At 40.3% G+C, this 22675-nt stretch overlaps 1 protein-coding gene across 1 annotated transcript in view; it reads right to left on the bottom strand.

Moving 5' to 3' along the window:
* Window positions 1-22675, bottom strand: part of MTCL1 (microtubule crosslinking factor 1) — a 95227-nt gene that overhangs the window by 17995 nt on the left and 54557 nt on the right. Inside the window, exons 7-11 of the mRNA XM_010006868.1 lie at window positions 17091-17183; window positions 13502-13732; window positions 11706-11894; window positions 4618-4785; window positions 168-422 (exon numbers count right to left, since the gene is read on the bottom strand). Coding sequence (XP_010005170.1) covers window positions 168-422; window positions 4618-4785; window positions 11706-11894; window positions 13502-13732; window positions 17091-17183 — 936 coding nt within the window. The remainder of the gene's footprint in view (window positions 1-167; window positions 423-4617; window positions 4786-11705; window positions 11895-13501; window positions 13733-17090; window positions 17184-22675) is intronic.

The following is a 22675-nucleotide window of genomic DNA, read 5'->3' as shown; positions in this document are numbered from 1 at the left end:
GTGTGTGTAAATTGTTTTGTAGTATGAGAAAACTAATGTAGCCAAGGAACCAAAATCATTCCTGTGCTGCTTCTTAATACAGTTTCTTGCCCTTGGCCTGAGTGCAGTGATGGTGCAATGCCTCATGCTTGCAGCCAGCCACTTCTCACCCCAAGATGACTCCTTACCTGCTCAATCCGCCTGAGCAGCTCCTTCTTTTGCCGCTCCCATTCTCGCCGGTCTCTGTCAAGCCTGTCCAGGAGCTCCACCTTTTCTCGGTTCCAGTTCTTCTCATTGTGCTGGATTTGCCAGCGGAGGTCCATCACCACGCCATGACTCTCAGCCAGAAGCTTCTTGTGCTCCTCTCTTTCCTTTTTAAAAGCTCCCTTTGCATCAGAAGTGAGGCCTGTTTCTCCTGAGGTGTCCTCATTCTTCCCTTCCAGCTGGTGTTAAAAGTAAAACATTACTAGGACATTAAACACTCTATGGTAAAAGCATGGGTCTGAGAGTGACTTTGAGTAAAAGATATAACTCCACAAAGGTAATGGCAAAATTCTTAGATCTGAAGATCTCAATAAATGATAAAATATATTCAACTTGAAAAAAGTTTAAAAATCAAGACAGTGCAAGCCATAGGGAGTAACTTCTCAAGTTCTACCATGTCATGCTATTAAGGCATCAGTTATGATCTTTCTGATAGAAATGTGGGTACCAGCAATGAATGAAACATCAAGATAAACTCTAACCTGCTCATCATCTCTGAGACAATCGCCAGGACAACGTTCTCAGCCTCCACTCTGCTTTTATGCTCTCACTTAGTGCACCCAAAACCAAGAGAGTGCATTCCTCTTCTGAAGAGACTTTTCCCAGAACAACCTTCAGCGATGGTCTTATTGTAACAGCTTCTCACAGCTTCCAACAAAAGAGAATGCTAGTAGCAGGAGATGTACCAAGATCATCCCCCCATCTCTGCAGGTTCTGGTGTCTGATCTAATTTCTAGGGCATCTAGCTGATGCTACCTTCTCTCCCTTCTCCTTAACCTCATGCTCAGGGGTCAGCGTAATTAGGTCAGAAGACCTGGCAGAAGGTATTAGCATCACAGGAAAATGCAGGCTCAGTGGGGTGTCAGGAGGTCTCTAGTCCAACCCCAGCAGGGTTGGCTCTGAGATAAGAATGGGTTGTGCAGGATTTTGTTAAGTTGGACTGATGAACCTCCAAGGGCAGGGATTACACAACCTCTCTGGTCAACCTGGACCATTGCTGGACTCTTGTCAGAGTGAAAAAAACTGCTCAATGGTTTTGTGTAAGTTCAAGCAAGTGAAGAATTTATCTCTGAAGCCTGACCTTTAGTTGAGGACTCAGTAGATGTGTGAGTGACTCAGACTGGGATACATCTCTGTCCCCTGGCTCTGCAGGTGAACTGGAGTGAAAAGCAGTGAAAACTCATTTCCACCACTGAAGCTGTCCTCAAAAAGGAGAGGCAGCAGGTCTGCTGGGAAACATGGTCCTTTAGCAAAAGAGATGGACACCACCTTCACCTTACTCTATTTGGAAAATAAGCTCAAAGCAAAGGGAAGCACAAACTGCATTCAGGAGTGCAGCTTACTAGTCTCTGGAACAGCCTCGCCAAATAAATGGCTGAGAGGCTTGAGTCCTTAAAAACTGTACTGAGCTGCAGAGAACATCCTGCTACAACCACTTGCATTGACAGGGGAATCTTAAAACACCTGTGTCCTCTCGAATGAATTTCCAAAATCCAGTTGTTTTCAAATGAACAACCGAGCAATCAAAAAAATTATAAAAAATCGGCATCCTATTTTAACAAAGTTGACATGACACTATCTTTCTCACACTTATCCTATTCGTGCAGCGTAAACTTGTGGGACCCACAGAGACAATGTGAGAAGGTGTCCTGCACACAACTGCATTGCTTGATGGCAAACTGGAGGTGCTGTGGGGCAGAAATGTAGAACATCCAAGGAGAGACACCATCCTGGGCAGAGTGACTTCTCAAGAAGCCACAAAGCTTTGCTGCCTTCCAATCACTATCCCAGCATGTTGAGTGTCCACATGTTAGCAATATGTAAAAATAACGCTGCTAGTTTTCAAACTCACCACTGACTTCAGGTCTCTTATCCCTTGCTACACCTTTCCTCTGTCCATCCACAGGTGCCCAGGTCCATCTCATGATGCTGCAGGAGTCCCAGTTTGTGCTGCAGCCAGAGTCAGCAATGTTGGCACCCATTCTTTTATGTTTGTTTGAATTTTACTATTCTGTGCTGTCCGCCCCAGGACACTCTTGTAAGTTTCTGCTCAGTTCAATAAGTAGCTGTGACACTAAATAATAATAAATTTCAGGAGTGTCACTGTAGAACTGAGACTGGCAAAAATAAAAAGAGACTAATGAAAATGCTAAAAACTACCTACAAACCAAACAAATGCTCAGTTGCAATAAATATAATTTATATAATTATCCAATAAAACAAATTCCTCTTCCGTTTTTGAATCTCAAAAAAAAAGAGCTAAATGTTAAACCTCAGCAAGACTCATTCTGTCTCTCTCCTTAACACCAGTGAGCTCTTCAACACCACTGGGCAAATTCTCAACCTTTCAGTCAGGAAACAAGACAGATGATGGTGCCTGCAAAGGGCAGGAAAGCTGAGACAGGCAGTGGGGAGTAACAACACACTCCATAAGAGCAATATCCCAGGAATACTGGGCATCAGAGTGCCAGGCACAAGCTGCCAAAATACAGTCATCGTATTCTAGACCATGGGCTCACCCAGATCAGAGCTCTGGCTCTCACCCCATTTCAGAAGAATACAGTGAGTACAGTATCTGTACTGGTCCATGGGGTTGTTCTTCCCCAGATGCAAGACTCTACACTTGTCAAATTTAATCAGGTTTCTCCCCACCCAACTCTCCAGCCATATTTTACATGTTGTTCACTAGCTCCTCCCATTTTGATACTGAAATTAAACCTATAGTGAAAACAACCCATATTTTGAAACTTTTACGTTAGTTAGAGTAAAATTTATTTTATTTCTATGTCAGGCCTATTATATTATTACATTTATATTTAGTTTTTTAATTGCCTCCTTGTAATTGTGAACACATACATCAGATCTCAGTGAGACACACTAATTGCCCTATCCTAATTGACATTCTGATGATTGATATGCTGTCTTTTCCTGGGGACCTATTTTTACTGTGAAATAGAAATAATGTGGGGAATTGGCTAAAGCTAACAGTTTTATGCCTTAAATACTGACCAGTTTAACTCTTTTTATTTGCTTGAAAAAATGGCTCAGTAATTACCACATGTTATACATTATTACCACTGGAGCTGTGGAGGTACCATAGCCCCCAGAAGGAAGCGTGCAAATGTTTCTTCTCCCTGGACAGGAGTGGCAGCACTGTCCTGGTGCCAAACACCAGGCAAAGCTGCAGCCTGGGAGTTTCTCACTCACGCAAAGGCAAAGCCTGCAAGCTCTAAATTGGCAGCTCATTGTCAAACTAACTTTTTCTAAATTTCATTCTTTGTTGCCCTCTCAACTCTAAGGTAAATCTGTCACCAAGGTTTTATTTTGGGAGGAGTGAAAATGGAAATTGATTTTGTTTCCTTTTTTTAGTGGTCTGTTCTCTGGAAATGTGGGTGCACTGAGAACTGAGAATCTGAATCTGGCAAAACTGCTAAAATGAAAGCTTCTTCCTTCATTCTGGGAAATCAGCCTACAGTTACCTGGGCAGGAAAAGCAGTGCTCACACCTCAGCTCTGTGTGTCAGTGAGTCTCTGACGTTCAGTAAAACCTCCTAAATGCACTATCCTCTCAGCAGCGAATATTTTTATAATACTTGCCTTCTGCAGAGAGGCTCTGCACTTAAAGCATTTTTCTCAGGACCTGAATGTACTGTCTCCCACCCTGCTCCTTTTCAATGTGGAAAATTAGAGCTTTTATGCCATTCGCTTTGGAAACAAATCTTTCTGGGGTTTTTGCTGATGTGTTTTCATATTGCTTCAGAAACAGTACATCTTCTGCTAACAGTGTACATGACTCTGAAGCACCTGGCACCAGATTTTTTACACATACTTCTAACAGTATCCCATTGCAGGTAGCTAGAGGTCACACTTCAGTGCGATACCATCCATCACTGACCGCTAGATTGGAACATTGGTTTTAATAGTAACATATTGATCTGTCACTTCAGTGTTATTAAATCACTCTTTTCTCTCCTATGCATCAAATACCCCAGTTGTTATGTGCCAAGGCACAGCGACAAGCTAATTGTGAGCACAACAACATCAAGACATTTCCCTCGCCTATAAATGCCAATGAGAACAGACACTCTCATGTCTTGTTACCATGGCTGATAAATCACCCACCAAATCTTCTGAGAAAGCAGAGCAAGAGGATTGGGTCCTCTGTCCTCGCCTGCCTTACACTGTAAGTACTACACAAGCACTCATACTGGCACAACAGGAATCCAAGAGGCAAAGCTTTGCTCAGGCTTCAGGGACGCTTTCAGGCACCTGGGTAAGATGAATAAATATAGTCCCTTTCCCGGCTGCCATAGATTTCCCATTTAGTTAAGCACCTCAGCCATTCTTCAGTGGTGTTGGACAAGGGGGACGTTACCTGTTGGAGGTGACACTTCAGCTGAGTCACTTCCACCTCCCAGGCTGCCTTGTGCAGGGCGTACTGCTGCTGCAGCCCCTGGCGCTCGCGCTCCTCGTCCCGCAGCTCCGAGCGGAACTCATCCAGCAAGCCCTTCAGAGCGCTCCGCAGCCGCCGGTTTTCACTTGCCTGCCATCACAAAGCAAAAGAAACGCTGTCACTGGGTGGCTTTAGTTTCATTTCTAAGGGGAAAAAGCATGCCTGCACAACCACTGCATGGAAGAGAAAGTGCCTTAGCTGTCTCTTGTATGGAGTAACTAAGGATAGCAATGCCTCTGTCTACAGGGATGGCTGATCCCTGGAAGTATTCAAAAGAGGTGCAGAAGTGACATTTTGGGACACGGTTTGGTGGTGGACTTGGCAGTGTTAGGTTTACAATTGGACTTGATGACTTTAAGGGTCTTTTCCAACCTAAATGATTCTATGGTTCTGTGATTCTATGATTCTATTTCTTGTTGCCTCTAGTCTCTGAGCACCCATGAAAGCCAAAGATACTTAAGTCACACTGAAAAAGGCACTAAGAATCTTGCCGGATTGAGGACATCTGTAATAACTTATTTTTTAATACTGTAAATCAAAGATAGAGTATCATTCCTGAGGTTTTTTTGGTAGCTGAACATTTACTAGATACAGTTATTGCTCATCAACAAACCTCAAATATTTGTAAACTGCATATAAAGAAAAGGGATTAATTTTCAGAGCTTTTGTATTAGCAGTTAAAATTATTTTGGAAAAAAATGTGTGGTTTTGCTCTGAGTATCTCAGCAAAGATATTTTACTCATCTGTACTTCCCATTTCTCCTCAGTCCCAGGCAGCTGCACACCAGTTAGCTTTGCAGCAGCACTCAGTTTGGTACCAAAGGCACAAATGCCAGGTAAGCCACTTCCTCTCTTTCAGATAGGATCAAACAGCAAATCCCCATCCACATCTTGCTGAGAATGTTGTGGTCACACTGAGAATGTTGTCTGTGTTCTTGTGCCATCCAGGAGACAAGAACAGAGTTAAACTAAAAGCCTAGCCCAGAGCTGATATCTGATCTTGGCAAGTACTGAAAGACAGCATATATACTTATTAAAATCTCTAATTTTTCTTTCTTGGTTTTGGCATTACTTTCTGCAAATTCCCTGGACATTTGCAAAACCTGTCATTTTTCTGTCAAACATCGAGAAATGTCTTTTAAACATTCATTCTGGATCAGTAAAAGAAAAGATATCTCACTGGTTTTTGCAGTCATTGAATTAGAAAACAGAAATGTGTAACATGACTTATTTATCCAAAATTTAAATCAAATATTCCCAATGAGCTTCTTGAAGAACAGAAGAGTAGCCATAGATTGTATCTGACAAGTTATTCTGAATAGGAAAGACATTTAAGAAAATTGTGCTTGATTAGCAAACACAGCGTGAGCAGAAAAATGGGAAAGCTTACTCAAGAAATTCAGCATTTTATCACCTGGTTCTCATGAATGCATCAGCTTCCTTGGGAAGGCCTAACTCAAATTAGCTGTCTTGATTTTTGAATGATAGTCTAATAAATTTTTATTTATTTTCCCAAGTAAAGGCTTCCTGTAATTCCTATTATCTGGTGTTTCATGAAGTACCTACATGTCACCTGCTTTGTAAGTCAAGTAAAGAGATGTATGCAAAAATCTAAATAACTTTCATGTGCTTTTTTTCAGTAACAATTCATATAAAATTTTATGCAGAAAACTAAGCTGATTTTATATGCTTATCAGATTTTTGGCATCACTGAACCCACCTCACACACTTCTGTAATTATTAATCACACATACCACGGGGCTTTTTTTTCTTTTAAAAAAACCACAAATGTGGTCTACTTTTTCCAAGCCATTTGGCTCATCAGCAAAAATATGCTAGATGCAGTGAAATGACTGCAGGTGCTCATTGACTGACGTATAATCTGTTTGGGCTAATGAAATGTGATGGTGTTTAACATGGGGTTCTGCAGAGATGCACGCACAGAAGCAGAATTAATTCCATTAAGATGTAATGCCAATTAGCAGTTTTCTACTATCCAGCAGAAGTCTCCGTCATGCATATAAAATCACCTACTTTTCAATATGTAATGAGATTTTATGTTTCCACCATGAATTTTCATTCTGATACCCAACTAAGGCTAAATTCTCCAAACATCCCAAGCCCCTTGTGTAGTAAGCAGAATAAGAGCTCTTTTGAAGATTTATCCTTTGTGTTGCAACAGGAGCTGCTGGGTGTTGAGCACATCAAAATCTGACCTCATCCTCTTTAAAAACCCTGACCCCAAATGTCTATGAAGTGCTTTCATTCAAGAGCCATGCTGTGTGTTTTCTGGTACATTGCATAAATCTTTCTCCAGCCAAGTAGTCTAAAGGTTCCCCAAGGGAAATGAGGCAGAAGAAAAATAAAATAACAGCAAAGAAAACCACATCCCTCATTCCCGTGCATATATTTCATAGCTTTAGAGTCCTGTAAAAATAGGTTTGCAAAGAAAGAAGTGATGGACTAGTATAGAGAGGAGCCAGAAGAGCTTCATTGCAGGTTTGTAGCCTACTGGGATGAGGGCATGTCTTATTTCTAGAGGCATTACATCAATGTCACTGTTATGAGACAAACACCCCAGGTGTCCCCTGGGCTTGCTGGGATTTTAATTAACTTGCCAATATAAACCCAATTTTGGTTATATCCTTCTAATTTCTGCAGAGGAGTCTTTCCCCCCCACCCCCCCTCATAAATTTGTATTTACAGTCTGAAGTTGGAGAGGTCTGTGAGATTATTTTTCTGTGTGGCCAAACAGGAGTGTTTTTGGAGAACAGACAGAGCGCTCTGAGACAATGTGGTCTGAAATACAACATTTATATCTAGACATGGTTGAGATCTTTGCTGGTAAAATTGTCTAACAGCTTCTGCATAAGAGTAAGTACCATGGAGACACAATAAGGATTGTTATGGTCTTCCCCTTCCTCTAAGGGATGTTGTACAGGCAGAAGAAACAGATCACTGTTGCGATTCCCTGGACAGTCTCCCATGCAAGGAGCTGGCTCTTTAGTACTTTACCCATTACCAAAATTTAAAGCATGGAGGGATCTGACTGATTCCTTCTAATCATGAAAATTTTAAAGTCTTGTTGCATCCACAGCTCAGGATTTGTAGGCAAAGGGAACAACAGCTCACGACAAATAAAAACATAGCAAAGCTTCCATTAAATTTCAGAACTTTGGAGCCTGTACTAGGCAGAGTCAATCCCAGAGACTGGAGCCTCCAGCTCTAGAAAGGTTTGGAGCCAGGGCAGTTTTTGAAGCTTGGTTCTGTTTTTATTCACTATTCTTTTTTTCTCTGAGAATTTCACTCAAGAATTAAGCCACATCTTGGTATTACAAGCAGTTTAGTAGAACAGTCATTTAAAAATGCAAGGCCAGGAACCTAAACAGCAAATGACAACTCCTTGTTCTGTGTTTGCCTTTGTGTAATCACAGATCTGGGCAAAAGTGAAGCTAGATCTTGGTGCAAATAATTTTATCATATTTAGGTCTTAATTACTGTTCCTTTGGGCTTTTCTCCTAGCTAAGTGTTGAAAACAAATATTGTATGAGCAAAAAAAGATCTAATTGGGAATTCTCTTGACACCCCTCAAGCAACAACAGGAGTGTATTGTTTTTTAATTTTTTTTTTCCATTGGACCACAGATGTGTGAAGTCCTTTCTTTTTACTCCCCTAACTTACACCATGCAACAAGTATCTCACCCTTTCTACTCAACCAAAACAAATCAAATCTCTTCTTTTTTAATTTTTTTTTCCCCACAGTCTATTGTGCTTGATTTCATACTATAGACATAGAGATGGTGACTTGCAGAAAGCCCTCCTCTACTGTGCCACCAGCCCAATTTACCTGCTGCCCATGACCAGACTGGCTCTTGAACCTTACTAGTTCCTTGCCTGATCCCTTCTGCAGTGTGCCCCATCTACCAGCCAAAGGACTGTGACATGAAGAGAAAGATTAACTGGCTCTTCTCAGAGCCCTCATCTACTCTGCCTCTCATCAACCAATGAGGGTTTTTTTTCTCTCCTTTTCCCTCTACTATGCCTTCATCCCTCTACACGCTGGCCACATAAAAATCCCAGACAAGTGAGATGTTTACTTTCCACCAAGATGAGTACCTCAAATCATACAAAAATTGAGGCTGCTTAATTTTTTTTTTCAAAACAGTTCCACTTTCCAGGCAGGGTGAGAAAGTCAGCAGCAAAGAGTGCAGGCTGAAAATACAAGCCATTAAATATTAATGTTAAATGTTAAAAATAAATACAGGTTACTTCAAGTTACTGTAAGCTCTTTATTTTTTCTGACCTAGTTATCTCAGCTACTCCTAGTCTCTCACAAAATTTCCTTCCTAATGTGAAACAAGTGCTGATGCGTTTAATCCGGGAGCTTGCCAGGCAGAATCAGCAATTTAGGGCTCTTCTGGACAGGTGCAAACCTTGGAGACTTCCAGCTTCACCACTCACCCCATGTTTCCTATAAAATCTGTGCTCAATTCCCGCTGAGAGCTTATGGAAACTGCAGAAGACCCCCAAAACTCTGTGTGTTTTTCAGCACAGCCTGGCTAGTCAGTGGTGTACTGGGAGGTCAGGTCTGCTGATACTCTCAGAACTTTCAAAGCTGGGACAACACAGGTGAAATGGTTTCTTGCTCTAGTTTTTAGTTAATGTGTTTTGGGGTCATACATAAATTAAGTGGAGCTGATGTTTATGAGTGAAAGTCTGCAATGTGTGTAGAGCAAGGACCTGGGTCTGTGATGTTGCTGGGCATGGCAAAGATCCTGCATTCAGGAGGTTTGCAGAGCCAAGCCATCCACCATAGTGAGACGGACAATTCAGGGCAACTGATACTAAAGGATGTGAGGGGAGAGCTTGGCTCTGGCAGAGCCTTGAGCTTGCAGGAGATGAGTAGGCAGCTGCTCTTCTGTCATGGTTCTCCAGAAGACACTTCTGATGTGCTGAATCTATGACAGTGTAAGAATTAACCTACACCAAGGCTTCCTATTTCTGTGTCAGATTATTATCATCACTCTTTCTTGCCACTGACAAACATATGTCCTGCAGCACTGAAAACCTCTTTTACATGCATATGAGTGAACACATCACTTGTCACAAGATTCATTGGCATGAGCAGGCAAAACAAGTAATTGACCTTAACATAGGAAATATTTGGGAAACTCCCTCATTCTTCCTGTGTTTTCCTGATTGGAAGGCAAGAAACCTATTTACTTTCACAAGTCCATTTGGATATCATGCAATATTCAATATCAAGAGGAGTACTGAGACATGGTCTGTTCCTATGGGGTAATTTCTTTAAGCAAGATTAGCTGGAACTGCTGCACATCATCGTGCAACCTATACAAAAATTAATGATATGCAATCCTACTTCCCATTTCTGTCAGCTTAATTGAGATTGATGCCTAAGAAATTATTATTTCAAACAGGACATAATTTATTTGAATGTTCTTGGTAATTTTAAGATATAGGGAAATGACAGACCTTGTACTAAGATAGTATACTGCTTTATATTTATTTTACGCGTTTTAGATTAAATTAGTCTACGGATGGAATGCAGTTAAATGACATGCTCAGGAACATAATTTCTGAGGCCTTTTTCTGTCTCTGGGAGAGAAGAGTTTGCGGAGAGGATGACAGTTACAGGTCTGGGTGACTGGAAAGTTAAGTCCTTGAAATTAGCAACATCTGACCTCCCACAGGGTCAGGAACAACAGAAACTTTCCAAATACCAAAGTGATAAAATTAATATTATTTGGTAGCACACTTCACAGAAAACAATAGCTGGAGAAAGGAGTTGTCAGCTAGCACTATGAAAAAGGAAAGGAAAAGAGTATATAAACTTAAAGGAGAATATGAAGTATAATGAAGTCCACAGATCTCTGCTTTTTTATTATTCAAACAGAAATTTCAGCTGAAGTTACATCTTGAGAGGTAGGTTGCAAGATGCCTGTGCATCTCGAAGCACCAGCCTAACCTTATTATAGGACAGAGACTTGCTGTTGCCTGATGTGTATCTATGGATAATAAATAAACAGGTCGTGCATAGTCGTGAGAGTCTGGGGAATTAAAAGCAAAGACCTGAAATGCAAAGATACTATCCCCAGATCCTGTCATGAGTCCAGCAAAATAATGTGGTCATAGAGAGTGTATATTTGTCTGAGAGCAGTAATTGTGTAGTGGGCTCCCACATCAATGACCTGGTTAGAGATGGGGCATAAGGCATAAGGCTTTAAGAACTTTTTCACTGAATTTTTGTTTTACACAGAAATCTTGCTCCATTCTACTTAGGATTGTAAATAATTCCCTGTAACAGGATGTTCTCATCTGAACTACTTCTATTTTAAAAATATAAGAAGATGCTCCTGAAGAACTGTTGAAAGCCTTAAATCTGTCCCCTTTGAATGTTTGCTATTATTATTGTTAGGACTGCTGGCATATTAAATACACAAAGGAAAAAGCTAGGATATATAGCAGTGCTCTGATGCACAAAGGCAGGGCACAGGAGATGTCAGGGAAAAATCAGCATGTTTTACTTATAGGCATTTAAAAACAAGCCCAGGGACAGGAAGGAGCTTTTGCATTGTTTTCCCATCATCTCTAAGGGAAGCATTCAATATATGCTAGTTTCTTAAATTCTTTAAAGGAGACAACATCACCTCTTCTTGCTAAAAGCTTGATGGTAGACAAAATAGATGTGCTCAGGCAAGAGGAGCATGTAAATTCTGCAAACCATCACATACTGATAGATGTTTCTGGGCAAACAGCCACAAGAGGAAATAGGATTTTTCACTGATAGTATCTGCCAACAGAAGAGTAATCACGTGGCTCCTGATTAAATATAAATACAATGGATGAAATCCACTGTAACTGCTGTGTAGCTAGAAGTATTTTTACATGTATGATTCTAGGTGATTTAACACAGCAGCAGAAGAAAATTAACTTCCTTGGCAAAACCACAGTTTCTGTTCCCAGTGCATGACATACAAATGGTATAGTACCTGCTTCTGCTGCTGCAGTAATTCTGCAGTCTGCAGCTGTGGTCCATGGTCAGTGCTCTCTGTGGTGGGTCGCTGGGAGAAATCTGTCAGTGCAAACACAACATCCTCTTCCTCCTCCTCGCGCTCTGCATCTCGCTCCTTCTGCTCAGACTGAATGCCAAAGTCCGGGAGGGCCTCGGGGTGCTCGATCTAAAATGAAGCAGATGGGACACATCAACACTTTTTTGCCATTTACCTCAGGGGGTGCAGAAATCTATTGGAGGGCTAAGGGAAGGCTCTTCCTCTGCATCTGTGTGGTGGGATATACGGACTTCTAATCTGTAGGCTACAGGAAACAATCTTTTGGACGATATATGACTCATTGCATATGTGAACACTACCCTGTGTGGGCCTGCAAAATAGGAGATCAACGTGGCTGAGTGTACAACTGCCATCCAGCATAATGGATATAATCCATCATGCATTAATGAAAAACTATACAAGACACTGGCGTATTGTCTGCAGAAGACGTGGAGATCAGGAAGTGTCCAAATCTAGCACTTTATTCCTCTCTAAGGCATTATCAAAACACGTGACTCCAATAATGACTGGAGGTGGATTAATTGTAAATTAATTGGTCAAAAATTCCAAACAGTGAAAAAATGAAAGCTATTTTGTTATTAGAAGATGAGCTAGTTCACACTGAAGCAAATCAGTACTGCTGAAGTAAAGTAAGAAGCAAGTTATTTCCAAGTTATTTCTTGTTTCTGACTTGTATTACCACAGCAGATGAAGGTTAAGATCTTCATCCACCCTTAATCTAAGAATATAAAAAATTAGAGTATTCAATTTAAGCACAGTCTTACCAGACCTGAAAGGTTACTTTTACTGCCAAATGCAGCAAACACTGAAGAACATCAGGCACAAAAATATAAGAAATAACAAGAAAAATACTTAGCTGCCTTAGCAAATGGTTTCAGAATTGCATGAACCTGCAAAATAAATCTATTATTTTCAAGAATTTTGGATGAAATGTCAGAATGGTAAAACACATTTTCCCACTTCATTTTTTTTGAGGTAAGATTTCCAAAGCTAATGGCAATTTTGGATGTGCAACTCAACACAGCTGCACCTTTCTTCACCATGCACATCAGCTGGCAATCACACCCCTGCTGAGATGCATCAGCCTGGGGATGCCAGGTTGTTATGTGCTTCTGAAACTCCTGATCTTTATTTAGTTGCTTCCTGGAAAATCACCATGATGACTACTGGTGTGTGATAGACGTGTGTAGGGAGAAGAGGAACAAACAAGAATGATTCACTGTAAGTTCCCACAAGAAGCTGTATCATTCTACTGCCAAGACGAAAGCAGAGTTTCCCTCCATATGCATGGCTGAAGGCTTTGTTAGGAACACGCTGTGCACGCGTTGAGAGGAACAACAGCTCTCAGCCCATCTAAATAGATTTGACTCCATCAGCTTGCTAATGTATTTTTCTTTCCAAAAATTGTTCAGGAGTCCTGTATTTGAGACTTAATTTAGTTTTCATTTATTATGAGCTAATTTTTCAGGACCAGATGCCTGTACTAGTTAAAGGTTTAAATTTAAAGATGGGTGATCTGTAACATACACAGAATATAATCTAGCCCAAGCCAGCTTGAAAAAAGGCTTTGTGTTTAATTTGAGTTCCCTTTAAATCTACATGTAACAATGAAGTTGCTGATGCCACACCATAGATACAGTCTACACTTAAAGAAGGGACACCCCAATAACCCCACTGCTTGCAGTTTCATTGGGTTAATGAGGTGGGACAGTTACCTCTAACATGTCCTCCCCTTCCTCCTCCATTCGCTTGCCTTGCCGCCAATGTTTCAGCAGCCATTTTAGCTTGACGTACAGGAGAAAGGTGTCCTGCTTGAAATGCCTGAGTTCTTGCTGCATGAGGTTTTTCTCCTGGCTCCAGGTCTTCTCTTCCAGTTTGTTCTGCAAAGTCAAGCTCTGCACTTCCAAGTCTTTCCTCCGTAGGGTCTGCATATGCTCCTCCTCCAGCTTTAATGGAACAACAGACACCATGTCAATGGGGTGATATCCAGGGCTTGTATTTTGTTGCGCAAGACAACCTGAAATCTCTAATTCTCATCAGTAGTGAGTAGTTATTGAGTTTGGGAGGTTGGAACATGATGATCTTTAAGGTCCCTTCCAACCCTAGCCATTCTGTGATTCTATGAAATTAGAGGACAGCTGCCAATAAGCTTAGATAACCATACCCAAGCAACCTGCCACGCAGGTGGACAGTTTGTTTACTTTAAAGATGCATGAGACCATTGTTGCTCCATAAACTTCATATACCACTCATGTTTTCCTCCCTCTCTTGGTTGTATCGGTGTATTATGTTCCCAGCACAGACACCACCTCACACTGCTGCACATATCACACCTACTAAACACATTTGCAGTTATTCCTATAAGGTGGGGCCACAGCTGCCCTTCAGACAGCCTGAAATGCTCTCCTTGCCTTTTTCCTCCCTGGTCACAGACTCATCCTTTCCACTGTAGCTATGTCTCACTCTCCTTCTGGAAGGGCAACACTTCCCGAGGAACCACATCCAGTATCTCAGACACAACTACTGGTACCTCACTTCTCACAGCTCATATTCTGAGGCATCACAGTGAACATTTCTCATTCTGGTATGACCAGATCAGAGACACATGCACAGAACCAAAGCTGCATTGGCTGCAACTCAGCATTCACCACGTCTCTCAGTTTCAGCACTAGAAGCACCAAGAAAGGTTCATGCTTTGGAATACACACATAATTACATCTGTTTCAACACAAGGCCACCTGAGACATTATTCTTTCAGTGTGACTTCTACCTCAATATGCCAAAACCAAGCCCTGGCATGACCGGCATCCAACAGCAAATGCACAGATGAGATTGTGTTTCCACTTCAAGCAAGCTGTGGTTCACACTGATCAAGCAAAGGCCAATGCAAAATGAATAGAGCCCCTGCTTACAGATACCAGTTTCTACTATTTTACATTCTGCAGAACAGCCTCCTCTTTTGCTGACCAGCTCCATAGATGAAATCTATGAAAGCCACAGTACACGAATGACCACAACAATTTAAGCCATAGGAACGCACCTTTCAACAAACAACATGCACATAGGAATGAAGAATACTTCAGAGATGCTTCTTCAGGAGCATGGAGCCCCTAACAATACTGCTAAGAATCAGATGCTTGATTTTCATGGCAACATTAAAATCCTTCTGACCCAGGCTACTGGGCTAGATGGTTTACTAAGGATTTTCCTGCCCTTTAAATTACATCCTCTGATGTAACACAGATTTTTAGCATCTACATGACAATGCCTTAAAAAGTTCCTGATTAAATTAAAATTATTTACAGTAGTTGCTAGCTTAAGTGGGTTAAAAATCCAGTTTAAAAGTTCTCTGGAATAAAATTAGCTATAACAGCCCCAAACCCATAGATGCAACTCAAAATACTACTTAGGGAGAATGCACAGTGCTAGCACATACCCATTTGATCTCATTAAACATTGCCAAAAGTGAAATAGTAAATTAGGAGGTTCTTTTGAATCTAATTTTTACAGGAAGAATCAAATAGATTCTGTGGTGATGCAGTTTCTTCCTCCAAATTAAGTTATGGTTAAATACAGCAAAGATCTGAGTCATTTCCACCAGAAATCCTGGAGGATAATAAAAAAGGAGTCATATCAACAGGATAGGCATAATCTGGAAAAAATGAAGAATCCAGAAGATGCTTTTATTCTTCTTTTTCTACTGGCTGTCAGCATGAATAGCTGACTTTGACTTTACTGCATTTTTCATTGTTTTTACAAACGATTATTATATAAGTACGCATGGTCACAAATTCTTGCAGAAGACCCTGGTGGAGGTATCTTCATAGATCATAATGCTTTTTCAGTGGATATCTATTGTGAAAGAAAAGAACTTTAAGATGCAAGCATAGCTTCCAAAAAGCTTTAATGGCCCAGGCAACTAGGAAGGAAATCAATTTACTGGTTGCTTTCAACAGCCTCCATGAGAAAGCTCGTGTGGAGATCAACTGGAAATTAAAGCTACTTATGAAAAAAACAGAGATACCATTTGGGCATAACAAGATTAGCTGGCACAAGAAAAAATGCTTTATACTATGCATTATGCTATATTTAATCTACAAAGTTAATTTAAAAAGAAAACTTCAGATTAGAGCCAAACAGCCTGCAAAAATTAGCAACAGATATATTTTTCTGCTCTAGGAATTGGAGATCACAAAATGATTGAGTAATATATTACAGCTTTCAAAAGACCAAGGGAGCCCATGTAACATAATATGATTTATTCACCAGTTATGAATAAGTGGCTTGGAAGCATGGGGTATTGAGAAATACAAAAAAGTCCTGCTTTGTGTCTCAGTTATGAGCACGTTGGGTTTTCTTTGGGCTAGGAGGGGTCAGAGTAAGGCACAGAGTCAAACTGTACTCCCAGAGATTAAATGCACCCTTCCCTAGCTCATGGAGAGCTGAAAGGACTGATATGATTCCCCAAGCAGAATTTGATGCCTCTACCTCAACTTCCCCCGGACATGGGAGGACAAAACTTCTCTCCATCAAGCAGAGAAACCAGATTAAAAATGGCAAGATAGGCTTGAGATTACATTTCTCCAACCTCTAGATTCTTTATGTAGTCAGGTGAGCTCAAACAGGCACAGGCACGAGTAAGTGTGACCAGCAGGTCAAGGGAAGTGATTCTTCCTCTCTGCTCTGCTCTGCGGAGACCCCACCTGGAATACTGTGTCCAGTTCTGGAGCCCCCAACAGAAGAAGGACATGGAGCTGTTCAAACAAGTCCAGAGGAGGGCCACAAAGATGCTCAGAGGGCTGGGGCACCCCTGCTATGAAGACAAGCTGGGAGAGTTGGGGCTGTTCAGCCTGCAGAAGAGAAGGCTCAGGGGAGACTTTATAGTGGCCTTCCAGTGCCTGAAGGGGCTACAGGAAAGCTGGGGAGGGGCTTTTTACAAGGGCATGTAGTGACAGGACAAGGGGTAACAGTCTCAAACTGAAATAGAGTAGATTTAGTTCTATATTAGGAAGAAATCCTTTAGAGGGAGGGTGGTGAGACACTGGACCAGGTTGCACAGGAAAGTTGTGGATGCCCCTTCCCTGGAAGTGTTCAAGGCCAGGCTGGATGGGGCGCTGAACAACTTGGTCTAGTGGGAGGTGTCCCTGCCCATGCAGGAGGCTTGGAACAAGATGATCTGTAAGGTCTCTTCCAACCCAAACCATTCTATGATTCTATGACACAAGTTCCCACGGTCCTGACAACAAGATCCATGCCACACATTATGGTCATACATCTCTCCCAGCAGGTGGGTTTCGTATTTACCTGCATGATCCTTTCTGCAAACTTTTCTTGCTCCTCTTGGTGAAGTCTCGTCTCCTGCTCAAGCTGAGCCTGAAGCTCCTGTATCGATATATTCTGTACAGGTAAAAAATGGGAATCCCTGAGCTGATCAGCAGGACAAAGGGATAGGTTTAGCAGAAAATGTCTCCGTGGTGTTAAAAACAAAAAAAAACAAAAAAAAAAGGAAAAAAGAAAGGAATTGCAGGATAGACATCTGCACAATTCATGGTTATCAATAGTTAAAACCACAGCACACTGTGCAAATAAATAGCAATGACCTAAATATGTGTGGGAATTTCCTGTGTCGCTTCAGAAAACTGAAGCTGGAATGCTGATGTTACATGTTGGTTACTCTTTTCAGGCCTCTGCTCTGGGATTGCAGTTGAATAGCTGATACAGAGCACCATCAATGATGTTTCCCAGATCAGCTCCTATTTAGAGCATTCCACACTTCTCTACGATAATCAACGCTATAAAATTTTAACATCTCTGCAGATGACACATCCAATGTGCGTATATTGAACCTAATTATTTATTCATTTACAACATGATTAGGCAGTTAATGGGATAGCATTTATTAAACCAACTAAGCATTATCGGGTTCCTTTCTTCAGATACAGGACAGCTCTCTGCACAAGTCGACTTCATTCAGTGATTTCCACTCAACAGAATTACTCCACAATTGTCACAGTCAAAAGCTGTGCGAGGCTGAGACATGACCAAAATGCTTATGTATCTCCCCTTTCAGGACCAGAACTATTTTAATCTTAGTACTTTCAATTTTATGTTCTCATTAAGTTGGGCATTCCACCCACTCTACTTCCGAAAGTTATTTAATTAAAAAATAAAGGCTGAAGAAGGCAGAGTCACAGACCTCACTATTTATACTACGTAAATTAATCTCATTATCTGCCTTATCAATTTAACCTTACATCTTAATCTGTCTGCAGACATCTTATATTGCACAAGGCCAAAATCTGGTCTCATAAATTATATGAAAATAATTGCATGCAATGGGATCTGCCAGTTTTGCACAAACATTTGTAAATGGTGAGATGGCTATGTGCAGGTATATCAGTTTAGATATTCCCATTCAGAACTTTCTACATAAAAAGGTGATGCTCAGCCAGGTGGCATCCTCTTCACATGTATGACCACAGAAAATACTATGGCACTGAACTCCTATTTCCCAGACTTAAAGATGCATTTAAAGAAGGCATCACTTCAGGCTTCAAAGCATAATCCCTTGGCAACCTTGCCGGGACACTTCCGGTCATTCAAAAAGTATTTGTCACTGGAACAGATGCTCCTCTCCTCCTCTCTGGAAAAAAAGGAGGTATGGCAAATGGAAGCATTCCATAAAGCACTCCCATACTCCACTAAACAAAAAATGTCCCTATATAATTTTCTAGGCCCTTTCAACTCCTTTACTTGATTCACTTATTGACTTGTGCACGTCTGCTTTGTACCTGAGGAAGAGACACTTTTAGCCCTCTGAAAGGTACTGGAAGTGACCAAAAGCACATTATCTGCCTTATCAATTTAACCTTACATCTTAATCTGTCTGCAGACATCTTATATTGCACAAGGCCAAAATCTGGTCTCATAAATTATATGAAAATAATTGCATGCAATGGGATCTGCCAGTTTTGCACAAACATTTGTAAATGGTGAGATGGCTATGTGCAGGTATATCAGTTTAGATTTCTTATCCAATACAGGGAAAATTACTTTTAACAGAAATTTCTGCCTTCTTTTATTTTGATCCACTCTCTTTAGGAAAATGGTAAATAAGAATCAATGTACCTAGTTAATTCAGGAATACACTAAAAAAAAAAACAACACAAAAAGTGTGTTCCTTCTTTTATGAATTAAAAATCAGGTAAAATCATGCAAAGTCTGGTGAAAACAGATGAGACATAGTAATGCTCTTCTGTTGGCAATAATCAGTTAAAAATATCTTATGTGTTTCCAGAAATGGAAAAAGTACGATTTGTAAAAATGCATACAAGGTTAATTTAAAATATTTAGGAAGCATAACTGATCTTAGTATGACTCTCCTTACAGTCATATAAATACACATTTAGATAGTAAGAAATATTAGTTATCTTGGGGTTCCTGAAACTGGAAACTGAATCAGAGCAGCAAAAGTTACCAGGAAGGTCGGGTTTGAATTTTCCACTGTTCTCTTCACCCTTGTGTTTTCCAGTGAAAAATGATTTGCTAAAAAATATTTTTTTCTACTTCAGGGTAGTATTAATTGGAATCATGTAGTTACATCTATATGGACAACACCTTATGTCTGCAAAATTAGGGCAAGAAAATTATACAGTCATGCAATTTTTTTTTATAAACACGCATCCCACACAAAGCTAAGTTTCAGGAAACTTTGGCACTGTAATTATGTGGTACCTGTTGGAATTAGAAGAGATGAAATACATCCTAAAGGCAGACAGACTATTATGGCACACTAGGCAGTGGAAATATTTTTTACAATTGCTTTGCCTCTTTAAGGAAAATATTTTTTTTACAAGCAGCAAAGTAAAGGTGTTGAAAAGCAGTTAATGCACGAACACAGAGATGCACATGTTTTGCCTTCTGGTGCAACCTGGAGACTGTTCCTAGTCCGCAATTTGGTATGTCATTTATATCAGAAGCATTTGGATTAGTACTGCTCACCCTGAGAGAGAGAAAGGCTGCTTAAGTGCCTAATTGATTGCTGCTAAAAATCTGGATTGTGAACAAAGAAGGTGTAGAAATGTATCATGTGATACCTGCATATGCAGGTCAGGTACCTGGTACTGCACTGATGGATGTCTATATATTTACAGCAGATCCCTATAATATAATCAGCAAGATGTAGTCTACGGCACAACTGTAGTTTTGCTTTGGAAAACAGCAGTGCTGCAAATTTGACACAAAAATTGATAACCTGTTAACTTCCATTCTTTGTTTCCTTTGTTCTTATTAATGAACACGCTACACAGAAAACACCCCAAATATGACAGACACCACACAATGTACTGACACCACTGAAACAGACTCACTACAAACTCACTACAACAAGACACACAAACACTCTATAACGGGAACTAAAAGCTATTACTACTCCATCACAGTGCCACAGAAGCAGTTGCACTTAATCTGCAGCTCAGCAACAAGTGACAATTTCCCACTAATCCCAATTTCCAGATCCACTTCCATCCCCATCCTCTCCAACAGGCAGAACCGAATCCTTCTGGCAAGTCCTTTTCTCTCACCTGTTATCACTCCAGAACAAGCTAATCCATGCTGATGTCTTTATTTCAAGAGGATGTTCAGAGAAAAGTCATCCAAGCTTTGGGGGCTTCACCACCACTCCCTAATTGCACCAATCCCATTCTGCCCCTCTCAGAGTTTTGGAGGCTTTTCAGGTTACTTTCAGCTTGCAAAATTCCACATTTCTGCCATGATTTGTTTTTACAATATTGCCATGCACCTTGAGGTACGTCAGGGTTTTACTTGCCTGTTTTCTACATTTTGCCATAGCTAATTGCAAACTCAATTTGCCTGCAAACTTAATTGGTTTATATGCAAAAAAAAAACAACATTTTTTTTTTAAAAGGGATGGAGTAAAATAAGGCCTGAGGAGGCAAGGCTGAAAGGTGTTCTCCAGCATTTGCGTGCAATTCCAGGAAGCCAAAAAGATGAACATTTTATGCTGCTCACCCAAGGCTACGTTATAATGCTTTGATATTTGGACTTTACATTTGACCACACAGTCTAAAACCTCCTAGTTTTTCACATGCGACAGCTGGCCATTGCATATATACAATCAACCAGAGCAGAGAGCAACTTCCAGTGCCTTTTGGATTACTTTTCACATGCAATACACATTTAACTGAATTCTCAGAGGCTGCTTCTGAAGATGTTCTGAAGATGCTTCTTCTCCTCACCCTTTAAAGTAAATGACATATATTCTACTTGCTAGTGCACAATAATATGCAGTTGTGTGGTTGTTTGTGCTTATATGGTGAGTCTCAGAATGTGGGAAAACACAGAACATTTTGATCCAAGTCTTTAAAAATCCATCTCATTGTATGGATAGTACACAAAGTCTCACTGAGTTCAGTTAGGACTGGGATATCCAGATTTACATCATAAAGAGTCTTTTAATCCATTATATTCTCAACCTTTACAGAACCTTGCATAACAAGAAAGAATACAATTCATCAAAGTAAATGATTCTTGCTGCCCCTAATCTTAGTGGGAAGGAATACTGTCAGCACCAGTTTGTCTTTCTTTTTCCCACAACTTTGCATTGGAGAAATAGTGGACGCTGAGAGATACAGCCTTCTACATGGTCCTCATTAGGTTGTTTTGTTTTGTTGTTTTTTTTTTGTTTTGTTTTGCTTTTCAGGAGAAAGAAAAGTCACAATGTATAAAACATTCACTGTTTCCTTTCAGGGAAACCAAAATCTTAAATCAGGGCAAGAGAAAAGGATGTATAAATTTTCAGCATATGGCTGGGAGCTGCTGCAAAAGCCGCCCAGTTGAAAAGTTGTCACATGGGATTATGAAAATTGCACAGAAGGAGCATAGACACTCCAAAACCAGCTAAGAATAGAACATTCAAAATATAGACCAAAAGTCTCCTCATATGTCCAAAATGGATCCATACAGAAGTTTTGACTCAAAGTGGGAAAGTGACTCACCTAACTTGCACATAACTGTATCTGGTTGGCCCACACTTAACCCAGGTATTAACTTAGAGTAACAGAGATGTTTTAAATTTCTTTAGGACATGATAAGTGATAAAGAAGGGTTTAAGAAATGCCAAAAAGAAATTATTCTTCAGTGTTAGCTCTATCCACTTTACTACTACACCTTGTGGAAGACTTGCTGTTTAAGACATGCTCTCACCTTCTCTGGCCTATCTGCCTTTATTTTAATTCTCTGGTGACAACTTGTTCCTTTTAAGTGAATTCACTTCAGTGTTTTGTGGGTTTTTTTTCCATAACCAGGAAGTGTCAGAGATTTTGTAGCACTTCTCTACACAGATAAAAATGGATAAGTATTTAAAAATCATGTATTAAAATAATGCAAATCTGAAATACAAAGATGAGAGCTTTTGCCTTTAGTGATTTATATCTCACTCAGGTAATATACTGATATATACTCAGGTATATACTTACAGATAAGGGCAGAACACTTACACATATAGCCCCATTTTAGAGCATTAGGTATCAAATACTGCAACACACTGTATTTGGTCATTTGAGGAAGTGAAATTTTTCCTCTCCAGTATGTATTCTTTCTGATTAAACAGGAGGAGACTGCAGCCTGCTTTAAGGAAGCTGCTGCCTTTGTTTTATGGATATTCCATTGGTAAAAAGGGTGAAATTCACCAGATGAAAAATTATTTACCATTTTTCCCACTGGTTTCCATTTGTTGCCATAGCAATCCTTTGATTTGTGCCAGGCATTTGCTCTACAAAGCACTGTGTTACCTTTTTTAGTTCCTTGCTGTCTTTTAGTCAGGGTGATTCTCACTTGTTCACTCTTTTTTTTTTTTTTTTTGGATCGTG

Source organism: Chaetura pelagica, unplaced genomic scaffold (genome assembly GCF_000747805.2).
Source record: "Chaetura pelagica isolate M959 unplaced genomic scaffold, ChaPel_1.0 scaffold109, whole genome shotgun sequence".
Taxonomy (NCBI): domain Eukaryota; kingdom Metazoa; phylum Chordata; class Aves; order Apodiformes; family Apodidae; genus Chaetura; species Chaetura pelagica.
This window is presented reverse-complemented; position numbering and strand designations above follow the sequence as displayed.